Source organism: Panicum virgatum, chromosome 1N (genome assembly GCF_016808335.1).
Source record: "Panicum virgatum strain AP13 chromosome 1N, P.virgatum_v5, whole genome shotgun sequence".
NCBI classification, from domain to species: Eukaryota; Viridiplantae; Streptophyta; class Magnoliopsida; order Poales; family Poaceae; genus Panicum; species Panicum virgatum.
In genome coordinates, this window is record NC_053145.1 from 12,477,777 (window position 1) to 12,503,876 (window position 26,100).

At 43.9% G+C, this 26,100-nt stretch overlaps 4 protein-coding genes across 7 annotated transcripts; 3 read left to right on the forward strand and 1 right to left on the reverse strand.

The window, feature by feature from the left end:
• Positions 1-3,336: 3,336 nt before the first annotated feature.
• Positions 3,337-8,821, reverse strand: LOC120655185. 3 transcript variants are annotated; one of them, XM_039932927.1, is made up of 4 exons: positions 7,484-8,821; positions 5,340-5,609; positions 4,917-5,233; positions 3,337-4,765 (listed from the first exon to the last, which is right to left on the reverse strand). In XM_039932927.1, exon 1 carries the CDS (start codon positions 8,715-8,717, stop codon positions 7,665-7,667), a length of 1,053 nt encoding a protein of 350 aa, XP_039788861.1. In that variant the 5' UTR covers positions 8,718-8,821; the 3' UTR covers positions 3,337-4,765; positions 4,917-5,233; positions 5,340-5,609; positions 7,484-7,664. The 3 variants fall into 3 exon arrangements, with proteins under 3 accessions (XP_039788861.1, XP_039788862.1, XP_039788860.1); XM_039932928.1 differs by having other exon boundaries at positions 3,337-3,692; positions 3,865-4,765; positions 5,340-8,821; XM_039932926.1 differs by having other exon boundaries at positions 5,340-8,821.
• On the forward strand, positions 4,361-5,680 carry LOC120655188 (protodermal factor 1-like). Its single transcript, XM_039932930.1, has 3 exons — positions 4,361-4,658; positions 4,920-5,067; positions 5,156-5,680. The coding sequence occupies exons 1-3, from the start codon at positions 4,388-4,390 to the stop codon at positions 5,475-5,477; spliced, it is 741 nt and encodes a 246-aa protein (XP_039788864.1). The 5' UTR covers positions 4,361-4,387; the 3' UTR covers positions 5,478-5,680.
• A 102-nt stretch (positions 8,822-8,923) lies between the features above and the next one.
• LOC120655186 (putative nuclease HARBI1) lies at positions 8,924-11,338 on the forward strand. The gene is made up of 3 exons (XM_039932929.1): positions 8,924-9,149; positions 9,504-10,075; positions 10,154-11,338. Exons 2-3 carry the CDS (start codon positions 9,875-9,877, stop codon positions 10,904-10,906), a joined length of 954 nt encoding a protein of 317 aa, XP_039788863.1. The 5' UTR covers positions 8,924-9,149; positions 9,504-9,874; the 3' UTR covers positions 10,907-11,338.
• A 7,257-nt stretch (positions 11,339-18,595) lies between these two features.
• On the forward strand, positions 18,596-21,933 carry LOC120655189 (trifunctional UDP-glucose 4,6-dehydratase/UDP-4-keto-6-deoxy-D-glucose 3,5-epimerase/UDP-4-keto-L-rhamnose-reductase RHM1-like). Of its 2 annotated transcripts, none has more exons than XM_039932931.1 (3): positions 18,596-18,763; positions 19,461-21,044; positions 21,197-21,933. In XM_039932931.1, exons 2-3 carry the CDS (start codon positions 19,491-19,493, stop codon positions 21,647-21,649), a joined length of 2,007 nt encoding a protein of 668 aa, XP_039788865.1. In that variant the 5' UTR covers positions 18,596-18,763; positions 19,461-19,490; the 3' UTR covers positions 21,650-21,933. The 2 variants fall into 2 exon arrangements, with proteins under 2 accessions (XP_039788865.1, XP_039788866.1); XM_039932932.1 differs by having other exon boundaries at positions 18,598-18,763; positions 19,464-21,044.
• The last annotated feature ends 4,167 nt before the right edge of the window (positions 21,934-26,100 follow it).

A 26,100-nucleotide genomic window follows, 5' to 3' on the forward strand; every position in this document is an offset into this window, starting at 1 on the left:
AATATTCTTTGCTCGTTTAAAGATCTTTTAGTATATATTCATATAGATACCTGATAATTTATTTTCTCTTAAAGTGTATGAGGCAGGCACAAGGAAACTATTTATGTGCATACTATGTTTGCGAAAACATGCACAACCAAGTTGGTCCTCGAAAGAGCTTAGCAGAATGGCAGCAAGAAGTAAGTAGAAAACTTGTCAATATTTCAACTCTTATTGTAAAAAGTTATATTAAATATTCCTACTTTTCCATAGGTCGAGAAGATACGCGATGAACTTATACCAGAGGAAAGAATTCTGGCGGTTCAAGAAGCCTTGTGTGGATTTATTAATGATGAGGTCCTCGACGTAAATGGAGAATTCTACTACGACGGAGAGTCGTACATCAACAATAAAAGCAAATATGATAACATTGTGTAAACTTGTGAGGCACTTTGTGAATTTGTAATATGATAACATGACGCGTATGTAAATATATGTATATGTCAATGCATTTCTATTTATGTGTATGCATATATTTGTGAATTACTTTATATATGCAAACTATTTGGGACCAATATTATGCAAATTAATATATGTTTATATTTATTAGTGTAATTGAAATGAAAGTATATTTGAAATGAAAGTATATTTGAAATGAAAAAGAAATGAGGACTGAAAAAAAATGAACCTTTTGTCCCGGTTGGTAAAGGGTATAGAATAAGAATAGATTAATAAAAAGGAGTCTAGATTAGTTCAGTACAGGTATTGATTTGATTGTTCTAACAGGAAAAACAGTCCAATTTCATTTCTTTTTTGCAATTTAAATTTTGTGCTTCGTTTAGTGTTCAGACCAAAAATGCCTGCATCTCGCACTAAACTAAGTCATAAAATTCACGAAAAAATGGAGACATTAAAAAAATGAATGGATTTTGTAGAAAAGTACTTTCTCGGATTCGAACCGATGACTTCTGTCTTACCAAAACATTACTCTACCCCTAAGTGAAAAGCCCTTTATCAGATTTGAACCGATGACTTATGCCTTACCATGGCATTACTCTACCACTGAGTTAAAAGGGCTTTTTATTCAAAAATTAGCCACTTTCATTTACTATACTATTATAGGTCTACTAACACCAACCGGGACAAAAGCATGCGCCAGTCACGTGGCGCTGGTAGCCCCTTTTGTCCCGGTTGGTGTTACCAACCGGGACAAAATGATGTTTTTTGTCCTTTTGTCCTGGTCTGACGGTCCCGGTTGGGAAACCGGGATAACAGGGGTTTCCCAACCAGAACAAAATTGATGTTATGTAGTAGTGATGAAACACATCATGCCGACCAGATGGGGCTACGATTTGCTTGATTTGAATTCAAGTGCAATGTGTATTCTAAATTATCTTCGCTGTTCTTCCTAAAAGAAAAGCTGCTAACTTACGGTAACTGATAGTGTGGGAGATCAGGGAAGAGCTGTAATTAGCTAGCTAAAGATCGATCGCTTGGCCGTAACTTCGGAGCCGCCATTAATGGCTCGATCGGTCTGGCTCATCCAGCTCAAATGGCATGTGTAGTTGAGTGAGTGGCAGTGAACTCGAGCCGCGACACGTCCGGCATCGGTTTACCCGGTGGGAAATGCCAAATGGAAACGGCCGACGCCAACCACACGTGACCCTACTTGACTTGCTCCACCATCTTCTTGCTACACTATGCGCAGAGATGGAGATACGATACATGAAGTCATGCTTCTATATCATGTGTATTATTGTCATTAAAAATACATATATACAATTTTATTAATTGTTGGTGTTGCATGCTTAAGAAAGTAATTCTTCAACTTGTGCTTAGACTAGTGATCCTAGACAGCAAGTCTGCTTTCGGTTTATTCCGATTTATTCTCTCTCACATAACACTAATGAAAAATCAGCTAGTTTTTTTCCACCAGCCGAAAAGGGTGACAAGTTGAAAAATTCGATGAATTGTGCTAAATTCCTTAGAAGAAAAGGATGCATAAAAGAGCATATACCCATCAAAGTAGGAATCCTCATCCTGTCCTAAGGAGCTAGTTTGAGCCAAAGGAGGCCATAGAAATAATGAAGACATTCTATTTCATACCCTATTCAATCTACTAGCAGAGATGCTATTGCCGCACGTCATATGATCGATTTAATTGATGAATTGAGCTACCTTCGGGCACGTATATATACGCATGCGAGCAGTACTCTACAATTCTGTTCATAATTGATGCTATTGCGTGGAAATCCATCACATTGTTTACTACTATATTCAAAATAGATATGTCACGTCACGATTTTCCGAGCCAACTTTCCACCGCAAACTACTGAAAGCACTCATTTCCCACTATCCAAACGCCACCTTTCTTAATTGTGCTATGATGCTATCTAATGAGGGTGAGAGAGTGGGTACACCATTTGCTTTAATATGAAGGGAAGCATCATCATCATCTAAGTCCTTCCTTAATTCATACACTCAAGTCTATAAAGCGATTTATATTTTATAAATCAGAGAAAGCAGTTCCTGCTTGCACATGGTATTATATCTTGCTTGGCACTTATTTAATTTCTCAAATTTTTCAAATTTTGTTCAGATTTGAACTATAGCTCTTTAGAATTTGGATCCCAGTATTAATTGTGCACCAAATCCAAATGCCCCCCTGAATCGTTTCTTTTCCACCGAATCCAAATAATGCCCACTACTATATGTCGAGTTCTACGACGACTTGCACTACATGCCCCCCTTTAAATGCCACAGCTACAAAAATGGGCTCATAATAGCAGCGAGACTCCTTCCACCGACAAACTCCCACCATGCTCTAGTAACCTGCAGCACCAGCATGAATTTCAGCTGAAATAGAGCTGCACTGCCATCCACACAAACAGGTTTGAGAATAAGCAAGTAAAATAAAATAACCGCGCCGAAAAACAATACGTAATTTATTTAATATATTCGGTCAATGAGAAATGAGTGTAAGGGACAAGTTTGTACATGTGCTCTCTTGAAGGACCCGGCGCATCACCACTCATCAAAGGAACTGCACAGTTCAAAAATGGCGGGCACAGAGCAGCAGCTAGCTCCCATCTGCCCGGCCCTCACAACTCTGTAAAGCTCCGGCAGATCCACGAGAGATCACATGGCATCTCAATCTCCTCAATCGGGGCCAATCACATCTTGTGCAAGTACAGCTGCTGGGCCTCGGGGAGTTCTTGTGCTACTGCTACCTCCTTGATTGGAGCCTTGGAGGGCAACTTGGTGTTAGAGGTGAGCGTACAATAAATTTGGTCTCTCACATGTTTCTGAAGTTTTCATGTGAAGAGAAGGACCTAGCAAATTGGACCGATGTAGTGATGATCATTTCTGAACTTTGCATTTTTCTTCCTGATTCCTCAAATCCAGATATAGGTTGTAGTATCTGAATGCACGCACGCCCAAACACACGCACACCACACTCTACTACACACACCAACACGCACCCCTAAAGCGTACGCTAGACCTATACCAATATATGCCTCTAAAAGATCAGTACATAGTCGTAATTCCGAAGTGAGCTGCACATGAATCACTCATGCGAGTTCATTAGCAATACAGTAACATGTCCGATGATGTTGTAAAAATAGAGGAGGCCCTTGTAATTTGTAAATGGCAGACGGCATCACATTCAGGGGCTAAAAACATGGTACCAGGTGCGATGTGATGGATGAATGCTGCAGAAATGCACTGTTACTACAGTAAGGCACTAAAAGCTAGGCAGATACAATCAGAATAATACACAGAAATGCAGAGGACTATGCACCACTATTCTGACAGGCTATAAGCAAAATTTTGAATGTGAAGGAGTAAAATTTGCAGTGGAAAAATCAGTTTCAATTAAGTTACCAGATGTGCCTGTGAAGATATCAGGCTTGTGATGAAATCTGGCAAAATCATGTGCATTTAAGTTGAGCCAAAATACCTTCAGCTTCTCCATAGTTATTCAGAACAAACTAGTTCCATCCTTCTGTGTTTCAGCTGGACCAGAGAAGCACACCAAACCCATTTTCCATCAATAAGTTCAACAGATTCAGTACGCCAATTCAGGGATCAGATCGTTGAGTCCAGCTCGAGGTATAGTTAACCGAGTAGGTGGCAGGCAGCGGTTCCAATTAAATCTGCAGGACTGGGAAATATCCTCATTCTCTGTCAAAAGAAACCTGTCCAAAGTCCAAGGAAGCTCTACCTCGGTTACCTTTTCTCTCTCTTTTTTTTGGCAAAATTTACATAGTAAAGAAGTTGGGCTAAAATCCTCAGTGCGTAAGCTCTTCACTTTGCTAGTTAGGAGCAAGCAGACCACCACTGCGACAAGCTGGACAAACTAAGATCATTAAATGTTGGCCAACTACTAACAGTCTGATGAACATGCATGCAATGGCATCAATGGAACTGTGGAGCACTGCTCGAACGTATATATATGTGCCTGAAGGGTACTCAGTTCATCAACTTAAGCATCTCTAGTTTCTCAACCAGTTCTTCAGCCATATATTCAGTCTTGTTTGTAGACGTCGAGAGCAAGATGGCCACCAAGGTTCTTCTTGTCAGTGCTGTACTAGTGGGACTCGTCAGCCTGAGCTCATGCAGGAGCCTGGCAGAGTTGTCTGAGCAGAAGACCTACACCTACTCATCTGCTCCCAGCTGTATTATTTTCTCTGACCCTATTCCTTTTGTGTAACATATTTATTTGATCAGTCCTTGGTAGTAGTAATAGTACAGACTTTGCAATATTGTGAAATGCTGTATTATACTGCAGAATCAAGCGTGTTAATATTTTAGAGAACACTGCATATAACATCTAGCTAAATAATACAACGAGAAAAATATTGTTCTGCCCAAATCAAAGTAAGTGGCTTCACGCATTGCTTCTAAAATAAGAGTTGGTGAACTATATATCTTACCAGATGGTAGCTCCCCAACTCCGACGTACGGGACAGGAGGCGGGTACAAGCCAACGCCAACACCATCTTACGGCTCAACACCAAGCACCCCAAGTACACCTTCCTATGGGATCCCTGAAATTCCAAAGCACAGATTCACTGGATCCTGCGAGTAAGAGCCCATATGAGTACACATCATAAGTATCAAACATCAAAGAGTGAACAATTTTAACATGATCATTTTGGCATGAAAATTGCAGCTACTGGAAGAGCCACCCAGACATGATCACTGCAGTTGTTGGATCCCTTGGCAACATCGGCAAGACTTTTGGTACTGCCTGCAGTTTAATTGTCGGCAAGAAGATTGAGAATCTGCATGATGCACTCTCAAACACCAGAACTGATGGCGTTGGTGCTCTGCTACGTGAGGGAGCAGCTGCATACCTCAATTCCATTGTGAACAAGAAGTTTCCTTTCACCACCCAGCAGGTGAAGGATTGCATCATTGTGGCCATTACATCAGATGGTGCTGCTTCTGCCCAGGCTGGGATATTCAAGAAGGCAAATGAATACCACTTCTAGACAAGGATGTTTCCTGTCTAAATTGTTTTCCTCAACTGATGTTACCCTTCATTTTTCTCCTCCATGAATTTCCTGTATTTTTTTTTGCTTCTTGTGTAATATCACCTCTAAGATATGTTGACGAATTATTTCCTGTAATTTATTGGTTTGTCGTGTAATATTATCATCCAATAATATATATTGATGAAGTTATTTTGATTTCATTTGGTTTTTCATTTAGTACCACTGTCTAAGATATGTTGGATGCTGTAAACCCTTTCCTGTTTCTGAGCTTAAAGAAACTTCTTTCTATGTTCAGTTTTGAACTTTGAACAGAAGAATAGTCCTAGTCCAGTTTCAATATTAGAAGTTCATGACTGCCGGCTGTCTTATTGTCTATACACCGACAAAGAATAGATAAAATTGTTACAATTTTAAACTCCATATGACACTAAATATCACTTCAACCAGAAAAAAAAAGGAGTAACTACATCTTTCCTCTAGTGGATCTGGTGAATGAACTAACTGTATTCTTGGTAAAATCATACAAATACTCCACAGGGCAAACCTTGAGATAAACAAGGATGGATATTTTGGATTTAAATAAAGGATGTATACAATTTAATCCATGAACAATGAGTATGATCAGTTTGACCTATCACTTTAGCTCTTCAGAAAGTTGGATGTGCAATGAAATGTTAAGTGCCAATTTACTGATAGATGTTTATAATTTCATCCAGGTGAAATTTGGAGTAAAGAGCTGAGTCTTAATAGTAGATGAACTACCTTGCAAAGCAGGCGGTAATGGTGATGCTGCTATTATGAACATACCCAAATGGCCAAATCGAGTGATACTGCTATTTCTATGCAACTAATTCCTGGGTAAAAGTATTCAGTGCCTGAATAAGTATTTAACTTGTTAATTTTGTTGGTTAAGATAGCGATTCCGGTATATTTTAGGAGTCAACAGTATAGTGGTCACTTTAAATAACTTTTATTTTTGCACAGATGTTAATCTGCATCTGGCTAAACTGCCAGATAGACCTGACTACAATGATCATGCAAGTTGGGGAATCTCACTAGTAAGCGATAAGTGGTGGCAGGCCCCTTTCCAGCAAAATATTGGATGTTCATTCACCCAAAAGCAGTGATGCTCATGTTGAATGATTATATTATGCCCTTGCTCTATTTTCTTCAAAACACCTTTCAAAGCAAACCCAGGACCAAGGTACTACAGGCAACAAATCTCGGGAACATATCAAGTGCAAACCAACCTCTTAGTGAAAACCATGCAAACTTCAATCTGGGCTACCGGATCAACATCCAAGGGGCATGGGGGGATTGGGTAATTTTACAATTAACCACCACGCTTTTGCAAATCCCCCTCCCACTCCCCCTACGCACACCCTTGGATTTTGATCCGGTGGTCCAGATTGAAATTTGCATGGTTTGCACAAGGTTGGTTTGCATCTGATATGTTCCCAAAAATCTCAAACAAACATCTTGATATTACTCTGTATCTGATAAGTTGCTGTTAATCAGCTCGGTTCTCAGCCTCTAACAGCCATTCTAGTATATGCAGCATTATTGTGCAGAATTATATTGATTATCTAAGACGCCTAAAAAATTGGCAAAAAAATTGAGAAGATTTGCATTGTGATTGCACAATTGTTCAGGGTGCATCAGGGCTAACAATTTCATATCTCGTGTCACAAGGGGGTAATTCAGTTTTCAAGTTATTTCTATCACAGACAGTACATGCAACTCTGTTAACTGACATAATGCACACTTGGCAGATGAATATAATGATAGCAACGAAATGTGTGTTTGCACTGCATGGTGACGTGATGTCTTTATATGTTAACTTGGTTGGATTAGACCAAAGATTCAGACACTACAGCATGAGATGCCAATTAATCTATGCACAGTCCAAAGAAATCTGGAATCCCGGAAATCAACACATTTTCTTGCTTTCTATAATTTGCACTAACAAGGAACATATGTGGCAAAGAGAAATACGAACATACCAGAAACTACGAATGGACATTGTACATCAGTGAGCAGAAGTCTTGCATAAGATTTTGCTCTAACTTTCCAGCTATGTGGATAATGGTCAAAATTCATTCATCTTCTAACAATCATCAGAATTCCATGAGACTGATTTGCTCAATTACTCGGTTCACCGTGGCATGCCTTCAGACTTCAGTCCTAATGATTCATATGGGACTCGAACCATTCGAAGATCTCAGTATTCTTGAGGCTGGTAAACTCATGGTATGCATAGGCAACATTCAGCTCCTCGTTGACATGCCTCTCCAGATTGAACCCCTCCGGCAAGACCTTGGCCTCCTCCGCCGCCTTCTTCCACGGTGTGCTCCTCCCGTCCTTCTTCAGGAACCCCTTCTCATCCACGAACCCCTTCCGGCGCAGCACGTCCACCAGCGCGTCGGCGACGGCGCGGGTGAGCCCCGGCACCCTCTCCGCCAGGAACTCCGCGCTCACGGCGAAGTCATCGCACCGGATCTCCCGCACGTCGACGCGCTTCGCCTTGAGCTTGCCCATGCTGTCCGCCACCAGTCCCGCCCTCTCGGCGTCCTTGGGCATGTGCACGAACAGCGCCGGCGGGTACCCGGCCGGGATGTCGGCCATGGCCCCGTACACGCCCTCGGCGATCATGACGACGACGCTGCTGAACCTGACCCTCGCCGCAAGCGCGGAGAGGAAGTACCCGCCCGAGGACGCGCCGATGCCGACGAGCGGGAGGCCCGCGAGCTGGGGGAACTCCTCCGTGGTCCACCACTTGATGATGGACTCGACCGCGGCGAGCTCGCTGCCCCCCTCTCCGCCGGCGTCGAGGGACCAGCACTCGGCGCGGCTGGAGACGGCGAGGACGGCGTACCCGCGGGCGAGCGCGGCGCGGGTGAAGCGGCGCTCCTCGGGGAGCCCCGCGCAGCGCGGGCACCCGGTGGAGGCGTCGAAGAAGTCGGTGGCGCGGATGGTGCACCCGGGCGCCGCGAACAGCGCGGCCCGCAGCGGGGTCGACGCGGGCGGCAGCTGCCACAGCACCTCGTTGCCGCTCCGCCGGGTGACGCGCGCGTCGAGGCGGACGGCGGCGCCGGTGGTCAGCGGCGGCGCAGGAGGGGCGCGGGGGAGCAGGAGCGCGGTGGCGAGGAGGAGCAGCGCGCACGTCGAGGCGATCAGCACCGCGGGCCGGACCGACTGCGGGATCCCGGCGAGGACGGCGTGCATTTCGCGTGTCATTAGCCGCCGGCGCTGATGGGGATTGGAGGGGGAGATCCGAATCCGAGAGAAGATTTGGGTCGGGATCTCATCGGAGGGAAGGCGAGTTTGACTTGTCCTGCTGCAGTGAAGTGAGCGCCGTAGACTTGCTTAGGGAAATGGGCTGGGCCCGTGTGCAAACGTGGGCCGAGTACCCGACCGTCGCGTCATCACCCGGCCTGGTAAGACCAGTGCTTTCTTCTCCTTGCTGCTGCGCGAGGGTTCGGTCAGTTTGCTCGGCGACGCCGGGTGCCCTCGCCCCCGTCGCCGTACTCGGCTGTGGGTTCCGTTCCTCGCCTTCCTCATCGCTCCGTCGCCGTCCCATCCCCTTCCGGCGACGAATTGGGCAGTCTCCCTCTCCGTCACGTTCTCTTCCCTTCCGGCGAGAGCGGCTTCGATCGGCCGGCATCTCAGGTAGCCCCCGAGGCCTCCTCGATCCCATCCAGGCCTTCCCTCCTGCTTCCCGTCGAGGTTCCAGGAACTAGTGATTGATTCAAATCCTTATGTCGTTTATCCAATTGTTACTTGAGCTATTGCTTCTTACATAGCGGATTGTTGTTCCTGATGCTTTGTGTTCCTGAGCTATTACTTGTAAGAGTGGTACTTATCAAAATGCAATTGATAAGTTTAGCAATCATGGAAATTGTTTATTGCATTCTAGTGCCACTGTGCTTCAACTTCAGCCTGATTTTGCCAACAGCTCACTCTTTTAACATGCATATTTTGCCTGCAACCCTTCATCTTAAATCTGGTCTTCTTCAATGCTAGTATATTTTGAGAAAATGGATCCTGAGGACTCTAGTGACTTTGAGGAAGAAGAGGAAGAGGAAGATGAAGATGATGATGATGAGCTGATGCTGTTCATCTTGCCAGCTTTATACCTAGCAACTACTGAAATTGAAACTCCAGTTCGATGTTGAACATCAAAGCTTAATGCTGCTACTGGGATTGAAACTACAGGTCAAGCATCAGTGTTTGGTGATGCAAAATGGATTTGCAAATTGCTTGAAGATGACCGGGGCCAAGGCTATGGTATACTTTGAGTTGAGCCTCATATTCTCCTAGAACTTTCACGCTTTCTTAGGTCAAAGAATCTTTTGAGAAATACTAAGGGTGTTTCTGTAGAAGGGAAAATTGGCATGTTTATTTACATGTTATCTCGAAATGCTAGCTTTCAAAAACTAAGTGACAGATTCAAGAACAGTAGAGAAACTATCCACAGACACATCAAGGCATGCTTTGATGCAGTCACTGCAATGACTGGTGAATTCATCAAGCCACCTTCAACTCAAACCCATTGGAAAATATCATCTGATCCATGTTATGGGCCTTACTTTGAGGTCAGTATAACTTGTGGCTGTATACATTAGAATTTTCTATCCTTTTCTGTTACCTTCAGGATTTATTTTCCCTTGCAGAACTGTAGAGGAGCAATTGATGGAATTCATGTCCCTATGACAATATCAGATAGTGAAGCAGCTCCATACCGAAATAGAGAAGAATCCATTTCTCAGAACGTGATGCTTGCCTGTGATTTTGATTTGAATTTTGTCTATGTTTCTTGTGGCCGAGAAGGGTCTGCATCTGATGCAGCAGTCTTATATTCTGCTATTGAATCCGGATTTCAAGTCCCAGTAGGCAAGTACTATCTGGTTGACGGGGGTTATGCAAACACGCCATCTTTTCTCGCTCCTTATATAGATGTCCCTTACCATACTGAAGAGAAAGAACAGGGCAATTTCCAACCCCGAGACTACAGAGAGCTTTTCAATCTTCGCCATGCACAGCTGCATGGACACATAAAGCGTGCTGTTGGCCTGCTGAAGATGCGATTTCCAATTCTAAATGTTGCAACATCTTACCGAAAAGATACTCAACTGAAAATTCCAGCAGCGGCAGTAGCTCTGCATAACGTAATTCAGAGACAAGGAGGTGATGAAGAATTGTTGAGTGACCAGACAATCCCATTTGTGTCCCGTAAAGCTGTGACTCTTCCTAGTGGTGATGATACATATGGCTATGATGTTGCAGCTTTCAACAATGAATGTGACATGGGTAATGCATTGAGGGATGGTATTGCACAGAGGATGTGGGCGGATTATGAAAGAAGCATGTATATGTCTGTTTTCGGAACCGAACAGTCTGGCCAAAAAGACTGTCAAGGAGAGTAAGAGACCGCTCAATTTCAAACTGCATTTAGGTTCTAAGTGTCATATGCTACAGATGGTTTGTCTGATGATGTCCAGATCCTTGGCCCCTGATGCACTTGCGGATGTGATGAACCAAGTTCGAACCATGAATCAAGACTTGTTGTATGGCTTCTGGTTGATGATGAAAGTAGTTATGCCTTGTACCAAGCTGATTCCCACCTGTAGGTTGGCAGGTTCACACACTGCATCTATCAATTAAATTAGATGTCTAAAAATATGTGTATCTGGGAATGCTTTTATCTGAAGATGATGAAAGTAGTTGTGCCTTGTACCAAGCTGATTCCCACCTGTAAGTTGGCAGGTTCACATACTGCATCTATCAATTAAATTAGATGTCTAAAAATATATGTATCTGGGAATGCTTTTATCTGAAAATGATGAAACTTGCACCAAGCCGATTCCCACCTGTAAGTTGGCAGGTTCACATACTGCATCTATCAATTAAATTAGATATATAAAAATATGTGTATCTGGGAATGCTTTTATCTGAAGATTCAGTTCCTGTCGTGCCTAATCAAAAAATTAGGTGCAGGTATCAGGAGGCACGGGGAGCTAGTTTTCTTGTGCCATATAGCAGGTTAGCAATACTTCTGACGGTCTGATGCACTCAGCGTTTTTTCTTTCTTTGGCCATACTGGCTCCGAAGTCAGAAGTTAGGCTTAGTTCTGTTGATTTCAGGTCCTGGTTGTAGAGTTCAGGTTAATACTCGGTTCTTGTGAGCTAGCTTTTTCTTGTGCAAGTATGAGACTGTTGCCTCTAGTAAGATGGTACAAGGGAAGGTTAACCCAGGCCTGAATCCTTGTTTGGAGCCATCCGTGTAGAGTTGTCGATTTGACTGTCAATTTGCTAATAATTGCATTGTCAGAGCCATCTGAAGAAACCTGAGCAAGAGTTGAGTGGCAATCTGACGGGCTCTCTTTACGTGTTGCTGTGGCGCCGTTACCATTAGCGCCGAAGCCCCTTGCGCTTACCATGGAAGACGAGCTACCCAGCTACGCACGGGGCACGGCACAAGCCACGTGATACGCCTACCCCCAAATGCCCCAGTCCATACCGTGGCCCACCAGACAGTGAGACGCTGATCGCGAGCTCACGCTGGGCTCACGTTGATGGGTGTTGGTGCGGGCGCGACGTCAGCTGTCACAGGTGATCATCATCACCGACGCCACGTCAGCGCTCCTTGGCTAAACGCATCAAGCGACGGTCGTTTCAGCCCAGTGAATTTGTTCCCACGTCAGCGCTCCTTGGCTAAACGCATCAAGCGAAGATGCTTCTCTGATGCAGGCTTTTTAAGTTCCCAAAAGTAAAGCTCTGAGTTTCTGTTCTGTTCTGTTGAGTGTCTCACCGTGGAAAGTTAGCCTCGATTCACGTGGTGTCCATCCTATTTGGATACTCTAACTTGGTTAGAAGTTAGAGTTAGTTTCTAGTTCTAGACTAACTCTCAACTAACTCTAATCTGAGTGGTGTTTGGATGTAAGTGTTAGAGTTAGATTAAAAGCATTTTTCCAATCATTTGGCTAGATCTCGTGTGGCCAGCTTTTGTGTGGCCTTCTGCCTCTCACCAATGTCACAAATAAATCATCTCTGGGGACCACCTCGGAGGGGGGCGCGCCGGGGAGCAGCTCGGACGGGGCCGCGCTCGGACGCCGCGCCGGGGAGCAGCTCGGAGGGGGGCCGCGCTGGGGAGCACCTCGGACGGGGCGGCGCTCGGACGCCGCGCAGGGAGCCGCTCGAACGGAACGCCGGTGGCGGGCGGATGGGGTGGCGCTCAGAGGAGCGACGGGCGTCGAGGGGGCTGGTGGCGCGCAGATCTGCTGAAGAGCGGTGGAGGGCGTCGGGGGGTGGGAGGCGTGCGGCGAACGGCGGTGGCGGAGGGCGGCAAATGGCGGCAGCGGAGGGCGGAAGGCAAGCGGTGGCGCCGGATCCGCCGCCAGGGCCCCCTCCTGGTCGCGAGGGGGTCGGGAGGGGAGGGGGGGTGACGAGTCGCTGCGGCCACGGTTGGATCCCGATTGAAAATAAAATGTGGGGCCCACCACTCTAAACCAAATAAGCACTCATTATGGGGATAGTTTTTTGGGTGGGTTAGATGCATCTAACCCACCCTATTTGGATATTTTTGGGTTAGATGACCCCAATCTAATTCAATCTAACTCTAACTCATGGATCCAAACAGGGCCTATAGAACAAGATGGGGTGGATTCAAACTTGTTTCATCATCCACTGCAAATCTGGCTTTTTTTTCTGCAAAGGGCGGTCGTTTCAGCCCAGTGACTCTCATGTACAACCAGTCAACAATCTCTTTATTTTTGGAACAACCTCTGCTGTGCCAGAGTGTACAATTTGAAAAATTATTTGTTATCCCTTTCTTTTCTGATCGCTCGTGCTGTGTCACTCTGTTGCTTGGCAAAGCGGGAGCCGGGGGGCCGCCTAGCATTTGGAAGCTGAACAATCCAAAGGATGGAAAATTTTCTCAAGAGATAACAATACGTTCCTGGCTATACTTCACCTGCAATCGCAAATGCAAGCATGGCTGTGTTTAGATCCCTGGAAAAGTGGGAGAAAAAGTCACATCGGACACTGTAGCACACTATAACACTTTTCGTTTGTTTGTGGTAAATATTGTCCTACCATGACCTAACTAGGCTCAAAAAATTCGTCTCGCAACGTACATCAAAACTATGCAATTAGTTTTTTTATTTACCTATATTTAGTACTCCATGCATAGGTCATTTGCTATATTTAATGTTTCGATGGGATGGAGATATAATGGAAAGTTTGGATTTTGGGAGGTTTTTTGGGGCATCTAAACACACCCCATGTATAAAATGGGAAAAAGTCCAAATTACTACTCTGAACTATGACCAAAGTCCAAATAACCCCCTAAACCATGTTTTAGTTTATTTTACCCCTAAACTATATCATTTGGTACAATTTACCCCTTGATGGAATTTCTCTTTTTTTGTTTCTCCACACACAAGTGGAATCTTAAGTTGGTTTTTTACAGGATGATAGCGGACATCATAATGTATTTTAGAAAAATATATCATCATTGTTTCATCATTATTTGATAGAGTAAGATATTTACTAATAAATTCATTCTTGAAATTCAAATTATATAAAACATATTGATGAAAAATTCATAATACATTTTATTAAAATGCATTGTGATATCCACTACCACCATGCAAAATTTTAAATTAAGATTCAACTTATATGTGGTGGAATAAAAAGAACAAATTTTGTTAAGGGGTAAAATGAACCAAATGACATAGTTTAAGGGGTAAAACAAACCAAAACATAGTTTAGGGGGTTATTCAGACTTTGGTTATACTTTAGGGGAGTAATTTGGACTTTTTCCTATAAAATGTCAGCATGCATATGAATACGGACTTCTTCATCATGGGACAGAAACTGGAGATCCAGTTTATTTGGCCTAGCCGCGGTAGGTGGGGTTCGTGATTGGGACTGCCTCCGTTAGCCGAATTAACTAACCCATGTGATTGCAGTAATGCAGAGACGAGCATGCAGTTTTTTTTACTGAGACACTGGTGCCCCATCCGAGAACATCGGTCGCGCCCGGTTATGGCGGATATGAGGAGATTAAAAGAATACTTAGTCAGATTGATAGATACAATCATACAAATATGGTGGTTGCTCAAAAAGAAGATGTTTCTCAGATACTGGCTTTTTAAGTTCACAAAAGAAAAAAAAAAGATTCACCTCCTTTTGCAGCAGCCTATCTGTACGGCAAGTAAGACGTTGAAGATTGTCATTATGGTTATCTTTATCAAGAATGGATGGAGAAGCAATAGAGGCGAAGCTAAACCCAAAAGTAACCTGGTGCACTCCTTCTTCATGTCTTTAGTAATCCTATAATTATCAAATAATGTTTCACTAAGTAGCTTTAGATTTTACATTTGAACCCTGGTGCACGTGCACCAGGTAAAATGCAATAATAACCATTGTTTTTTATTTCTTCATATCGTTTGCGTGCATTTTTCTTATTTAATTCTGATCAGCTTTGTAAGCTGATGTTACCGTAAAACTCTGGCTGGTGCGCTTGGAATATATTCCTTTCCTAAAAAAAGGTGAAGCTCTAAGTTTTTTTTTATACATTTTTTGGAACCTTTGGAAGGAGCTCTGCCGTTTAGGGTTTAGGGTGTTTGACGACAAGACACAAAGGCCGTCATAAATAGTAGAGGTCACACAAAACCTTAATGATATTATATTAGCACGAGTACCACGGGAGACTAGTTGATTATTATGTACATAGTGTCATCCACTGCAAATTTGGCTTTTTTTTTTGCTGCAAAGAGAGCCTTGTTTAGATTCCAAAAAAATTTCAACGCTACAGTAACTTCGAACGTTTGACCACTAATTAGGAGTAGTAAATATCGATAACTGACAAAACCCATTACATAACCCCGGGTGTAATTGCGAGACAAATCTTTTAAACCTAATTGAATCATGATTAGATAATGTTATGCTACAGCAAACAATCTCTAATGACAGATTAATTAGGTTTAATAGATTTTTCTTGCAATTTCCCATCTATCAATGTTACTAGTTTTATACTTAGACCATGTTTAGTCTCTCTAATCTTCGGTTCAAAACTGTTACAATAAATTTTGTCCAAATTTTTACAGGATCTAAACAAGATCTCAGCCCAATGAATCTCATGTACAAACCACAACTCAATATTCTATTATTTCGCGCTGGGTTCCCCTGGCTCGCCCCTGTGCATGAGCAATCTCTTCATTCTTGGAACAACCTCTGCTGTGCTAGGATGTACAATTTGAAAAATAATTTGTTATCTTTTTCTTTCGGATCACTCGTGTGGTGTCACTACTCTGTTGCTTGGAGCGGGAGGCCACCTTCTCTTCAGCATTTGGAAGCTGAACAATCCAAAGAGATGGAAAATTTTCTCAAGCGATAATAATACGTTCGTGGCTACTGCTTCACCTGCAATCGCAAATGCCACTGTCAGCATGAAATTATGAATACGGGCTTCTTGCATCGTGGGACAGAGAAACTGGAGATCCGTTTATTTTGCCCTAGCCGCGGTAGGTGGTGTTCGTGATTGGGCCTGCCTCCATTAGCCGAATTAACTAGCTCAGTGGAGTTTTATGAGCATTGAATGTCATGCCACATCAACAAATTTGCTGACATGACATGATCATTGTGAGAAAAGAGGAGGGAAAGTTTCATGGAATGTGAGAGGAGTTTCATCACCATAAACTCATAGTTCTCAATTTTAATAACTGTGCTCTGAAATTTTGCATTGAGACTGGCCAGGCCATGTGATTGCATTAATGCAAAGACGAGCATGCAGTTTTTTAAGATCCTGTTTGGATCCATGGCGGAGCTCGAATAAAAATTTAGGTGGGAGGCATCGCAAACACAATTTTTTAATGACATCGCAAGGATACACATCACTCGCTAATCGATGGTAAATTTAAACTTTAATTGATGATTGTACCTCTCATTTAAAGATAATAGTCTATTAATTTAATAAAGATCAACCGAAGATGAAAAGGTATCCAAATTAAAGACCAAAATCCAACATTCGAAGAGCTAAGAAACCTGTAGATTTGAAGAACAAATCAGTTAGCGACTTGGTGTGTATTATTGTGTAATATGTGAATTGTAATGTAATATAAAATAGTTATAGCCAGTACCTATCGTCTGGTCGCCAGCGTCGCTGCGACCAACCTCCCCCACCAATTCCTCCTCCTCCATTAGAGCAGTCGTTCGTCGGCGCGCCGCTGTTGCACTTGGGCTGATGGCACACAGCTGGGGGTTGGTAAGCTAGTGTTCCTCTGGTCAGGTGTGGCTGCAGCTGCAGCTGCAGCAAGGGGTACGGCGTGGCCTTAGGGGCTGGGCCGAACGGGACTCTCATCCTCCCAAGCGTCCCTTTCTAGGAAACTTGGGCCCGATCCGTCTCTGAGGACGCCTCTCCAGACTACAATTCGGGTAGTGAGGCTACCCGATTCTCAAGCTGGGCTACTCCCGGTTCGCTCGTCATTACTAGGAGAATCCTTATAAGTTTCTTCTCCTCTGCTTATTTATATGCTTAAACTCAACGGGTGATCTCGTCTGACCTGGGCCAGCGCAGGCGCCGTGCGATGCGAAGGTGGCAGATTCCACCACAGACGCATGCTCCACACTCCAGTGGTGGCGGCGGGCAGCAAACTGTGGAGGCGCGGATGTGATTGGGAGGAGCCGACGACTGAGGTCACGAGCGCCGAGTGTGAGTGGGAATTAGGGGTTTGAGGATACTTCCACGGTTCCACTTGAGCCATCTCAGCTGGGTTTATTAGACCTATTTTCTTCTCTCCCCATTTTTCTAGTGCTGGACTGCTACTCTTGTGATGGAGACGACGGACACCGCCGCTCCATTGCTCGCCACCTCGCCGGAAGGGAGGAAGGTGGGGTCCTAGTAGTGCTACTCCCACGGTAGGTGGGGCAGCTGCCTCATCCTGCTGCATGGGGAGCTCCGCCTTTAGATCCATAAACCTTAAGTTTAGTCCATTTGGTGATCCAAACAAGAGAGTTTAGACTAAAGTTTAGTTTCATTCCAACTAAAATTTAGTCCATAGTCCATAGAATCCATCTAATTTGAACTAAAAAGTTTAGTTCCACCCATTTATGTGTTTAAATAATTTTCCACCTAAAGTTTAGTCCACAGATCCAAACAGGAGTACTATGGACTAAAATTTAATTACCTAATATTGTTATTTAGTCATCTAAAATTTAATCCGGACTAAAAAGTTCAGTCCACAGATCCTAACAGGAGTCGTAGATGATACAAGCGGGATCTTTAATGCAGTAGCTACGTGGAGATCCGCACGAACCACATGATGCACCTAGCCCTGTGCCACACGAGATCCACGGGACAGCGACCTGACCCGGAGGCAGCCAAGCTGAGGCTGCTGCGCTCACAGTCGTCACAGCTGAATGCATGGGCGCCAACGGATGATGACTCTTCGCTTTGGCATGACTTCTTGAGTAGCTTCAAAAAAAAATTCACATGAAACTATACCAAAGGGGTAAAATTTCATCAGCTTCATCAATGAAGCAACCCATAAATCAACCCATCAACTTACACTATGGTGGAGATGCTAGAGTATATGGCTTCGACAGTTTCAACTTCAGCTTCAGTTTCACTGGAGAAGCAGCTTCACCAGAAAAGTAGTTTCAGAAGTCATTTTAGAAGAACCTAAAGCTATGCCAAAGAAGTGTTCCTCATCGGAATTACTATTTCACCATCATTCTTTGTGTTCGAGTAAAAGTAAAACGCAGGAATTTCGCTCCCGCTGGATTCCTTCACTGCGTCTCGCGTCCTAGAGGGACCTTAACTATAGCAACATGTAGTATGTCGCTAGATTGTCTACTCAGATCTTGTGAACTGTTTTGCCCGTTGGGACATCGGACAGAGATATCGAACCGCACTCCTAGTACGTAGCAAAGGCTGCACCTGCCAACGCTTGCTGGTGGTAGTTGCGAGCGCTGCTGCTGCCATGGATTTCCCTTGGATTGGATCGCAACTTGTCTCCTTGTTAATTCGCCTCGTGTTCCTCGTGCTGCAGGAGAAGCCGAGATGGAGACAACCGGGACCGGGGCGCGGGTGGGCCGGCGTCTTTAATCTCCACCACGCAGCGTACCAACCTCGCCGGCGCCGTGCTACTACTACTACTACAGTACTAGCTACCTCTCTGCCGGCTCAGTACAAAGCCCCCCTCGCCCATTCCTTCCCATCAGCCCAGGCCGTCTGCTACTCTGCATTGTTCCTACTCGCTAGTCCCTCCGCTCCCGAAGGTGAGGCGCCTGACCTCCTCGCTTCCTTGCGCTCTCGTCTCAGTGTCCGGGCACTGCACGCTAGGTGCTCGCTTATTTGTGCAGCCGGGCCGGAACGGCGCCATTTCTATTTATAATGACTGTGTCCGTTTACTCCGTTTAATTTCAGTAGCTTTTTTTTAGTAGCTTGTATCTGAGTTCTTTTAGAACGACAGGCAAAGCCCTGCTCCATTCATTAACGAGGCAAATTGTGTCTGGAGTTCTTATGTGATACATTTGCAGTTCCGATGGTACATAAAACATCGGTGATGAAAATCTTAGCTAGTCATTATCTTCCAGAAGTGCGAGAATCATCTTATGTTCCACTAATTGATTCATTCATATCTAGAATACTTGGTTCATTCATATCTAGAATACTTGGTTCATTCTTCATCATGCTAACTAGAGGTGCAAATGGGTGTCTCTTAGGGTATCCATTGCCCCTCATTAGTTCAAAAATTTGCACTAGTTCCTCAAAATGATCTCCCACTTTGAAAAAGTGGTACAAACTTTTGAACTAAAGAGCACTTTGAAAAAGTGGTACAAACTTTTGAACTAAAGAGGGGCGGTGGATACCCTTAGGGGAACCTGTTTGCACCCCTACATTGCTAACAATTTCTTTATGCTGAAATCATGTTAACAGATCTAATCCTGTCTAATTACATTGTTGCTTCCACAGTAGGATTTCTAAAGCATAAACACGGAGGACATGGCGACACCGTACAAACCTAAGAACATCCTCATCACTGGAGCTGCTGGGTTTATCGCCTCCCATGTCGCGACCCGCATCGTGAAGAATTACCCTGACTACAAGATCGTTGTCCTCGACAAGCTTGACTACTGCTCGAACCTGAAGAATCTGCTCCCCGTGAGCTCATTGCCAAACTTCAAGTTTGTCAAGGGAGACATCGCAAGCGCCGACCTTGTCAACTTCATCCTTGTCACAGAGAACATTGACACTGTGATGCACTTTGCAGCCCAGACACATGTTGACAATTCCTTTGGGAACTCTTTCGAGTTCACCAAGAACAATATTTATGGTACACATGTCCTTCTTGAGGCCTGCCGGCAGATCACTGGTCAGATCAAGAGGTTCATCCATGTCAGCACTGATGAGGTTTATGGAGAGACAGATGAGGATGCAGTTGTTGGCAACCATGAGATGTCACAGCTGCTCCCCACAAACCCCTACGCAGCCACCAAAGCCGGAGCGGAGATGCTTGTCATGGCCTATGGGAGATCCTATGGTCTTCCAGTCATCACTACTCGGGGCAACAATGTCTATGGCCCTAACCAATTCCCAGAGAAGCTCATCCCAAAGTTTATTCTCTTGGCCATGAGAGGGGAACCCCTTCCAATCCATGGTGATGGATCCAATGTCCGGAGCTACCTCTATTGTGAGGATGTCGCCGAGGCATTTGAGGTCATTCTTCATCGTGGAGAAGTTGGACATGTTTATAACATTGGGACAAAGAAAGAGAGGACGGTCATGAATGTGGCAAAAGATATATGCAAGCTTTTCAATCTGGAAGCAGACAAAGCTATCAAGTTTGTTGACAACAGGCCTTTCAATGATCAGAGGTACTTCCTCAACAATGAGAAGCTCAAGAGCCTTGGATGGTCCGAGCGCACTCACTGGGAGGAGGGCCTGAGGAAGACTATGGAATGGTATGTGGCCAATTCCGACTACTGGGGTGATGTTTCTGGGGCATTGCTGCCTCATCCAAAGGCAATGGTGATGCCTGGAGGGTTCGAGGGCTCTAAGGAGATTAAAGGAATGCTTTCTCAGTTTAATAACATTCAGACAAAGGTAGCTCCAACATCAGATAGCGTTCTAGAAACGCATCCCTTCAAATTCTTGATATATGGTAGGACTGGATGGATTGGTGGACTTCTTGGAAAAATATGTGAGAAGCAGGGAATCCCATATGAATATGGAAAAGGCCGCTTGCAAGACCGTTCTTCACTCATCCTTGACATCCAAACTATTAAGCCGACACATGTCTTCAATGCTGCTGGTGTAACTGGCAGACCCAATGTTGACTGGTGTGAATCACACAAACCAGACACCATCCGTACCAATGTTGTGGGTACCTTGACTCTAGCTGATGTGTGTAGGGAGCATGGCTTATTGATGATAAACTATGCCACAGGGTGCATATTCGAATATGATGCACAACATCCTGAAGGATCAGGTATCGGCTTCAAAGAGGAGGACACACCAAATTTTACTGGTTCATTCTACTCGAAGACCAAGGCAATGGTAAGCTGGTAAAATGCTTGGTGTCCTTGTAATCATAGGTTTTTCTCTCTTCAATATTTTTAACTTGGGTTTTTGTCTTAAATCTAAAGTTGGTATTTTCATGTGTATATGGTGAAAGAAGCATGTGGTTATTTTCTCTCTGGAAAGTGCAGGTCGAGGAGCTACTGAAGGAATATGAGAATGTCTGCACCCTGCGTGTCCGGATGCCAATATCTTCTGACCTTAGCAACCCCCGGAATTTCGTGACAAAGATCAGCCGTTACGACAAGGTGGTGAACATCCCAAACAGCATGACAATATTGGATGAGCTCCTGCCGATCTCAGTCGAGATGGCGAAGAGGAACCTGCGGGGCATCTATAATTTCACCAACCCTGGCGTCGTCAGCCACAACGAGGTGCTGGAGATGTACAAGCAGTACATTGACCCTAGCTACAAGTGGACAAACTTCACCCTCGAGGAGCAAGCCAAGGTCATCGTCGCGCCCCGGAGCAACAACGAGCTGGACACCACCAAGCTGAAGAAGGAGTTCCCCGAGTTGCTGTCAATCAAAGACTCACTGATCAAGTACGTCTTCGAGCCAAACAGGAAGGTGGCAGCAAACTGAAGGCTAGCAGAGCCGATGCAGCAGAAAATGCAGCAACCGTTGTTATTAGCTTGTAGCGCATCCATTTGTCGTGAGCGATTTCATTAGAATGTTTACTTGTTATTTTTAGCAGCATATCCCCGCTATAGGTGATTTTCTCGCTTGCATCCGCCACGGTCAAATGCATGATTTCTAGTTATGCTACTTATGTTGAGTTGAGTACTTATGTGTGGGTTAATAGCCCGCTCTATCCGTGTTCCCGTTCAATATTAATGTTTGCAAAGGTGCAAGTACTATTCTTATTATCTTCTTTAAGCCAGGCAAGCAAATATGGCCAGCATTGCACTGCAAAAGACAATGTGAATCACTATTACACTATAAGGTAAATATGATCTTACAAAAATATGATATACTATACACTGCAAGTATCTTTTTATGCTACTTAACGGCGTACCTCTTAGTTTGGTTTCAATTCACTGCTGACATATGAATTTGGCAACCTGTTCTATCATCAATGATTCTCTAACCTTCAATCTTCTGGATCCTGTTTATTTAAAAGCTAACCGCTAGTAATCTGATTTCTTTGATAAAAATTTCTTCGTTTAAACCAAAGAAGAAATCCTAAATTTTAGTAAGTGCGGCTGGTACACCAAGCACACTCGGTTGTTCCTTCTGCTCCTCTTTAAATTCCGGCCCATTACGTGGTGACCGTCTGGTCCATACGAGACGGCCCATTAGTCGGTATAAGTGGCCTGGCGGTTTTTTTATTTTTATATTTTTTATTTCCGTTTTTTACAAAAATATTTTTTCGATTTGGAAATTTACATAAATATACGCCGGCCGCCCCGCTGCCGGGCGACAGGGACTTAAACGTAAAAAAAAGAAGAAAAATTGTAGACAGGTCCCTGGGGCCGGCCGCTCGGCAGCGGGGCGGCCGGCCCCCCTGGCCGCCCGGCAGCGGGGCGGCCGGCCCCAGCCCTATATAAGGTGTTGGCCCCCCTCACCCCCATTTGGCTTACTAAAAATCCAGAAAAAAAGAGAGGGAGGGAGGGAGAGGAGGGGTGAGGGAGAGGCAAAGCGGCGAAGCCCTGTCGGATTTTCAAGGCGGCGACTTTAGGTAACTAAAATTTTCTACATTTTATAAATAAATTATGTTGTAATTTTTTTTGAAACATCAGTTCAATTATTGTGAGGAGTGATTAGTGGTACATTTAGATGCAGTTACTTATAATGATTAGCGTTGATATAGTATATTTAGTGTTAGATTTAGTATTAGAAAATACTAGAAAATTGTTAGAGAAGTATTAGAAAATAAAAAAATGCAGGATAATATTAGAAAATTGTAGAAAATGTTAGAAAATTGTAGAAAATTATAGAAAATGTTAGAAATTTTTTTAGAAAATGTTAGAAAACAGTTTAGCAATCAGTTTAATTATTATTAGGAGTAATTAGTGGTACATTTAGGTGTAGTTACTGATAATGATTAGTGTTGATATAGTATATTAGCAATCTGATTGCTCACTTGTGATTGCCAGGGCTCAACACCATGGCATCCTCAGGATCCACGTACATTCCATGGAATAAGGTGACGGAAACAGTCCCCCAAGGAGTCCAGGTGCCTATGTGTTTTTGCGGATCATTGTGCAAACTAATGAAATCAAGGGTTTTGGGGGCGACTTTGGCAAGAGATTCTTCATGTGCGAGAATTACGAGTACGACCCACCCAAGCATTACGGCAAGGACCGAGCAAATGTACTACAAAACACTTTCAGAGTTTGTCACTTTCTGATCTAGTAATGACTTCTAACATGATTTGGGGAAAGACTCCACCGCCTCTATGTGATTTCGTGCAGTGGTTAGACACCGAGCAATCTCAGCAGGATAAGGACCACGTGGAGCGTCAAGCAAGGTGAGCTGCACAAATGTGGCAACGAATGTTGTATGAAGAACAGATGGAGGAGAAGCGCAAGAAAAACCAGGAAGACATTCAAAAGAGGATTGCAGAAGTGGAACGTCAGAAGGCAGAGGAACGTGAAGCTGACAGAGAGAGGAAGCGAGAGAGGGTCCGCCGTGCTAAGGAAGCAGGGTCTGAAGCTATTAGGAAGGGAAAATATCCCCGGTGCACTCAGTAAAGCACCACCATGTAATTCCTGCATTTTACATTTCCTAAGGCATGTTAGGTTTACTCACAACACGAGATTATCGTGTTGCACATGCCATGATTTTCATTGTTAAAGTATCTAGCAGTACGAACGCCTTAGACCTCTGCTTTGTAATCATAGCATTGTTTACAAAACTGTATTGCAAACCGAAAATTTATGATTCGTAACTACCCTTCTATTTTCAGTACAATTTCCAGTTTTTCCAGTGAAATATGAATTTTGAGTTACCACTCTCTTCTGTGTTCTTGGATTGTTCTTCCAACCATCATATATATATAATCAGGGAGCGTACAGTGGAATATCTATTAAATGCATGAACACTTCTCATCTTGTAAAAGCAGAGTCTTTGATTTTTTTTTCATAATTCGTCAAGGAGAGTTGAAAAGTACAGAACAACTCAAATAAAACAAAACACATAACAATTCAAATAAAGCAAAACACAAAACAATTCAAATCAAGCAAAACACAGAACAATTCAAACACGGAACAATACCTTCGTAATATTACATGCTACAATCTGGTGCAAATACATATCCATACATAACGAAATGTAATTATCACATACAGGTCGGAATACATATCCATACATCTGGTTCAAATATATATGCACACATAACGAAATCTAGACGCGACGGGCTCCAAACTCCGGAGGCAATCCATCGGTGGGATTTCCAGAAGGTCCAACTTCAGCACCAGCATTATCTTCTTGCATTTTAGAACACTTCTTGTAAGTGTGACCATCTGCTCCACACAGGTTGCATCTTTTTTTCTTCTTTCCTGCCTCAGACTCATCCATTCCATTACGGATACGAAGTGTCTGCCGTCGACCTACCCCTCTCCTAGCATCTGGATTGGGAATGTACATTGGAGAGATATTTAGTGTAGTGAATGATCCCAGACTGCCTATGCCATATATCTCATGGCCTCAAGTGTGCACAGCGGTTTCTTTTCTGTAATATTGTGAAACAAAAACCCCAGGATCCAACCCAGATTCTAAACATGCCGCAATGATATGGGAGCATGGTAAGTGAAGAAGTTGTGGCTTCTTGCATCTGTAAAAAACCTTGCCTTCTGGCGTTATCAAGCAATCCTGAACGACCCTTTGTCTGCGGACACCCTGCCCTATCCTGTCCTTGCATGAAATCTCAAACCTTTGATCCTTTGTGCCCATAGAGAACACTCTGTGATATTGAGCCTTTTCAATCTTTTCTTTCATGTAGTTAGTGACCCTATTACAAAAGTCACACCTGGATCATTAAGTAAGACAGCAGCTGCTTGGTACCGCTCTCTGAAGTACCTTTTGCATCCGTATATGATGAATTCAACTATGCCAACAAAGAGGAAATCCACGAACATGACGCATTACCATATTGTAACACTTTGCGTGGTTGGTTGTCTCGATCCCATATCGACGACTACCAGTGTCGTATAGAATTGACCACTTCTCCTTAGGTGCATCCTTAATTCACTATGTGAAAAGTCCGCCGCCGGAACGTCTCCGGCTGGAGGTTGAGGTCTGTTCCTTTAGCAGCTCGGCGCACATGTTATCTAGTACCTGCCACAATGCATCAAACTTCCGCTGTTGATTCTGAGTGCACAATCTCTTGAACAAATTCATAAGTTCCTTATTCTTGAAGTGCTCAAAAAAATTTGCACCCATATGCCTTATGCACCACCTACTCACAACATCTGGCTATAGAGGAGGCTGTCCTCGAATTCCTTCATGTAGTTGCCTTATTGCTGCTAGAAGACCAGCATATCTGTCACTGATGAGGCAAACATCAGGCCTTCCAGCAACAACGTGAATCTTCACACGTTCAAGGAACCAGTACCAGCTCTCTGTGTTCTCATTCTCAACAAAAGCAAAGGCGATGGGAACCACCTGCTTGTTGCAACCAACTCCAATTGCTGTCAGTATTGTCCCCTTATATCTTCCTGTCAAGAATGTGCTGTCAATACATAGAACAGGAAGACAATACATGAATGCCCTCACACATGCACTAAGGAAGAAGAAAGCACGAAGCAGAAACCCAGGTCCCCCATCTAAACTCGGTACAATGTAGGTATCAGCCGCGCTTCCAGGATTTCTCTGCACAATTGCTGACAGCATGTGAGGCAAGTTATCATATGATGCCTCATATGTGCCAAATCTCATCTCAAACACCTTTTGTTTTGCCCGCCAAGTCTTTGCATAACTGATTTTGTATTGAAAACGGTCGTCAATGTCCCTAATTATCAATTTTGGCTCATAATCAATTTTGTCCAGAATCACCCCATACATCTTCTTGGCAAAAAAAGTGGATGTGATGT

Excerpts from the sequence above, each read along its gene's own strand:
- LOC120655188 (XM_039932930.1), top strand. The coding sequence starts at position 4,388 with ATGCAATGGCATCAATGGAACTGTGGAGCACTGCTCGAACGTATATAT. Across the intron at positions 4,659-4,919 it reads CTACTCATCTGCTCCCAGCT|ATGGTAGCTCCCCAACTCCG; the intron begins GTATTATTTTCT and ends ATATCTTACCAG. Across the intron at positions 5,068-5,155 it reads AGATTCACTGGATCCTGCGA|CTACTGGAAGAGCCACCCAG; the intron begins GTAAGAGCCCAT and ends TGAAAATTGCAG.
- LOC120655189 (XM_039932931.1), top strand. The coding sequence starts at position 19,491 with ATGGCGACACCGTACAAACCTAAGAACATCCTCATCACTGGAGCTGCT. Across the intron at positions 21,045-21,196 it reads ACTCGAAGACCAAGGCAATG|GTCGAGGAGCTACTGAAGGA; the intron begins GTAAGCTGGTAA and ends TGGAAAGTGCAG.
- LOC120655185 (XM_039932927.1), bottom strand. The coding sequence starts at position 8,717 with ATGACACGCGAAATGCACGCCGTCCTCGCCGGGATCCCGCAGTCGGTC.
- LOC120655186 (XM_039932929.1), top strand. The coding sequence starts at position 9,875 with ATGTTTATTTACATGTTATCTCGAAATGCTAGCTTTCAAAAACTAAGT. Across the intron at positions 10,076-10,153 it reads GTTATGGGCCTTACTTTGAG|AACTGTAGAGGAGCAATTGA; the intron begins GTCAGTATAACT and ends TTTCCCTTGCAG.